This window comes from Sceloporus occidentalis, unplaced genomic scaffold (genome assembly GCF_023333645.1).
Source record: "Sceloporus occidentalis isolate IW3139 unplaced genomic scaffold, rSceOcc1.0.p SCAF_4, whole genome shotgun sequence".
Classification (NCBI taxonomy): domain Eukaryota; kingdom Metazoa; phylum Chordata; class Lepidosauria; order Squamata; family Phrynosomatidae; genus Sceloporus; species Sceloporus occidentalis.
In genome coordinates this window covers 114,645,772-114,649,472 of record NW_028316984.1, presented here as the reverse complement: position 1 = coordinate 114,649,472, position 3,701 = coordinate 114,645,772, and the positions used below count along the sequence as shown (strand labels likewise).

At 37.7% G+C, this 3,701-nt stretch overlaps 1 protein-coding gene across 1 annotated transcript in view; it reads right to left on the bottom strand.

Annotated features, from left to right (window-relative positions):
* The window catches only part of LOC149314523 (protein lin-7 homolog C), a 20,224-nt gene extending 17,738 nt beyond the window's left edge, over positions 1–2,486 (bottom strand). Inside the window, exons 1-2 of the mRNA XM_089523109.1 lie at positions 2,401–2,486; positions 2,068–2,245 (exon numbers count right to left, since the gene is read on the bottom strand). Coding sequence (XP_089379235.1) covers positions 2,068–2,245; positions 2,401–2,486 — 264 coding nt within the window. The remainder of the gene's footprint in view (positions 1–2,067; positions 2,246–2,400) is intronic.
* Between the last annotated feature and the right edge of the window lie 1,215 nt (positions 2,487–3,701).

The following is a 3,701-nucleotide window of genomic DNA, read 5'->3' as shown; positions in this document are numbered from 1 at the left end:
CTCCACTTGCCTATTATGTGCTTTCAACATGATTCTAACATCTAAATTTATTAAATCATTTTTGAAAGATTAAAATAAGATAATTTAAAACCAGTTAAACTGCTGCTCAGTAAGGATGGTAAAATCTGAACAGATCACAGTGAAAAGGCAGAACTGTTCAACACCTGTTTTGCTTAATCCCTGCCTCCACTCCTCAGTAAAAAAGCACTGGCATGTGCATTGCAAATCAAGTTGATAAGGAGTTAGTCAGAGAGCAGAGGTACATCTAATGGTTTTAAGTTACAGGAGGGTAGATTTTGACTGAACATTAGAAGGAACCTCTTGACAATAAGAATGGCTCAGCAATGGAACCGATTGCCTCGAGAGGTGATGGAGTCTTCTTTTCTAGTCCTCTTCAAAAACAGTATGGACAGCTATGTGATGGAGATTATGTAGCTGGAGACCCTGCATTGAGCAGGGAGGCACACTTCATGACTCATTGGGCTCCTTCCAACTATACGATTATGATTCTATAATTTAAAATAATACTAACCATAGTGAACCTGCAAATTAGATAAAATGATACAACCTCCTTATGGCCTGAAAAAGGACACAATAACGGTGCCAAAGAATTAGTACAGTGGAACTTCCTTTGCGCAAACCCTCAACAGTTTTCAACACAGCCTGAAAACCAGCTCCATACCAAAGAATACCAAAGGCATTTGGAACAGGTTTTGAGAATGGTCATTGGGCTACAGAATGGCCTCTTGTTCTCTAGCCAAATGAGTTATGCCAGTAGAACTATGAAGTCTTTTGAGAGGAGAAGACAGAGTTCAACATAGGGTTTGCCATTTTCACTGGCATTCCCATGCCCACATAATATGTGGTTCTGCTTTTTCATGTTAGTGTTAAATATAGGTGAAATGTTTGACCAGAATGTGTTCTCAAGGCACTTTTGTCACCTTTTTGTGGCCATGCAGCAGAGAACAAAGGAACAAACAGCCTCTTCTAGTGAGTACTCCTCTGAAGTGAAGTGTAGTGAGAAAGGAATCTCAGGAAGACCTTAAATCTACTCATGATTCATGTATGATTCAACAGACATCATGGCTGCCCTCTCATTGTCACAGTTTTATTTGATTAATTATTTGCCTTTTAGCCAATTGATCAGTGTCATTTAAATAATTTGCATACTACTGAAACATCTATACAGGTACTTCTCTGAGATACTGGAAGAAGGGTGCTGTAATTTACAATTCAGATGGCATAATCCAGTGTTCGAAACACCACATTTAATATTTTTTCATTCCACAATATAATAACACTAACATAGAAACAGCCTTAAAACATATAACAGTGCACCCTCAAGTCTCTGCATCGCTGATTAAAAGTAGACCCCAGCAGTTAATCAGGTAAATCTTTAATCTTCTCATTAAACAGATTAACGTTTACACCCCTATGTATACCGGATTATTTAAACCATTCACCCCTGTGGATATTGTTCAAAGTGCACATTGCATGTATGCTGGAATGAAGCATTCTCCTAAGTGTTTGCTTTCAGATAATCTCTAAACTGTTTTAAGGACCCCTTGAATTTAGAAAGCATGGAGTGGGAGGTAGTTGTGATAATGTGGAGGTAGAGAAATACTTTAAAAGATGGCCCAAGGGATTTTTCTGCTTCAGAAAATGGTACCCCCCCCCCCCCCCCAATATCTACTCAAGATAAATTGTGGCCAAAGCACATTATTTTGCCACCTGAGGAAAAAAAAATCCCACAAGAATTTCTGTCCATCCCTGGTAATAAAAATATATAATAATAGCAAATTAAATTACTTCCACTTCACAGCCCCCTCATCACGTCCCAAATCTGTTGCCTAAGGCAGTGGCTTCATTCGGCTTAATAGTGTGACCAGTTGCATTCAGAATAATGTTTGTGAGCCACATGGTGAACAGCGCTGTGGGGAAGAGGGCATTTTGTTGGTCTCCATGAGAGAAGACCAGAGGTTTTGTGCTTGGCCCATAGGGCCAAGTGAAATCCTATACAAGGGATAAGAGATGGGATATTTAAAGGCCCATCACCCCCTCACATACTTCTTTTGTCTGATCGCTGTGACCTGCCCTCAGTGCAGTGTGAGCATTCCTGGCAATCTTGGGCTGGGTAGGAATATTTTCCCTTTTATCTGGGGTTTTTCGTCTTCCCCACACTGTATCTGTAGGGACTGTTGGGCTCTTGGTGGTGTTGTTAAATAGGCTTCCCTCTGACGGGTAGCTGGAGAGACAAGATATGACATTGGTATACACCTTGTCACCACCTTTGTGGTGGAGGGTTGGGTTATGTAACTGTCTCCAAAGGACCGGGAAACAGGGAAAGAGTCTGCCCTTGGGACAAATCTGTGAGCTCACTCTCTTATAAAGTCGACTCACAGCAGAGGCCTGCCAGTAATATCTATCAGGCTGGAGGAGTCAAGAGATAGATCTTCTGTAGTGGCTCCTTCATGCTCTGAGTGCATTGCTCCCAGCCTACCTGAATATTTTTTGACAATGAAGTTTTTAATTTTTTTAAAATAAAGTTTTATTAATTTAAAACATACACTATAAAATCATAAAATTAAACATACATCTACAAACAAGCTTTCAAATGATAGTCAAAAATTCTTCAAAATACATCAAAATAAGTTTCTTAACTTTCTAGATTTCAGCATATATATATATTTCTTTCCATTTTCCTTCCTTTCTTTAACTTACGCAACCTTCCTTAATCCAGCCTTCCATTTCTATTCCCATTTCCTTTCTCTTTCATTTATCCTCTCTCCTTTCACCCCCTCAAAACTTTCTCACTTCTCCACGTCTATCTTCCTTCCTTCCTTCCTTCATTTCTTCCTTCCTTCCTTCCCTTACCATCTCTCTTATAACCCCTTTTGTTACCTTCACTCACATATTCTAACCATCTTCCAACTTTCTTTCATACTTCTGTCTATCATACTTATTAACTTCCTCTTCCTTTGATCTCTGTTTTCCTGCTTCATCCTTAACTGACTTTCTATCACTAAAGTCATGTAACTTCATTTACCTTTTCCCATTCTTTAACAACTCCTAGCTATTCTGTAGGCTTATCGTTTCCTAATCTCTCAAAAGTGAAATTTCATTATTTCTTCCTATCTCTTGGTGGTTCCCGAAAAGAAAAAAATTAACATTAATTCGTAGACAGAGTTGAGGCCTCTTCTTGCTCTACATAGTTCTTCTTTAAGTAGTCTATAACTTTTTCCTGTACTTTGTTTACCTCACTTGTTGATTCCCATCTTAATAATAGCGTTAATTTGTCCATTTCAATGGCATCATACAATTTTAATAACCATTAATTTTTTTCTTTACTTTTTTTTTAAAAAAAACTGTTTGCTCCAGGCTGCTTCTGATTACACATAAACTCATTTTATATACTGTTTTAAATTGTTTTGCCTTTTAAAACCATTTATGTTGTTGTAAATAATTATATATTACTTTTTTCCTCTTTTAACTTTTTCTTTCATGAATTGGCTTTGCCACTCTTGAAAGGTAATGAAGAAACATTTTGAATAAATAAATGTGCAGAAAGCATCCTAATTCATGAAGATATTATATACAGATATCTCAGATTCACAATCTGGATAAGTTCAGGTTAATTGGTGCCTTCAGCAAACACACCCTTCCACAACCTTTCTTTTTGCTATCATGAGAACATGTAAACC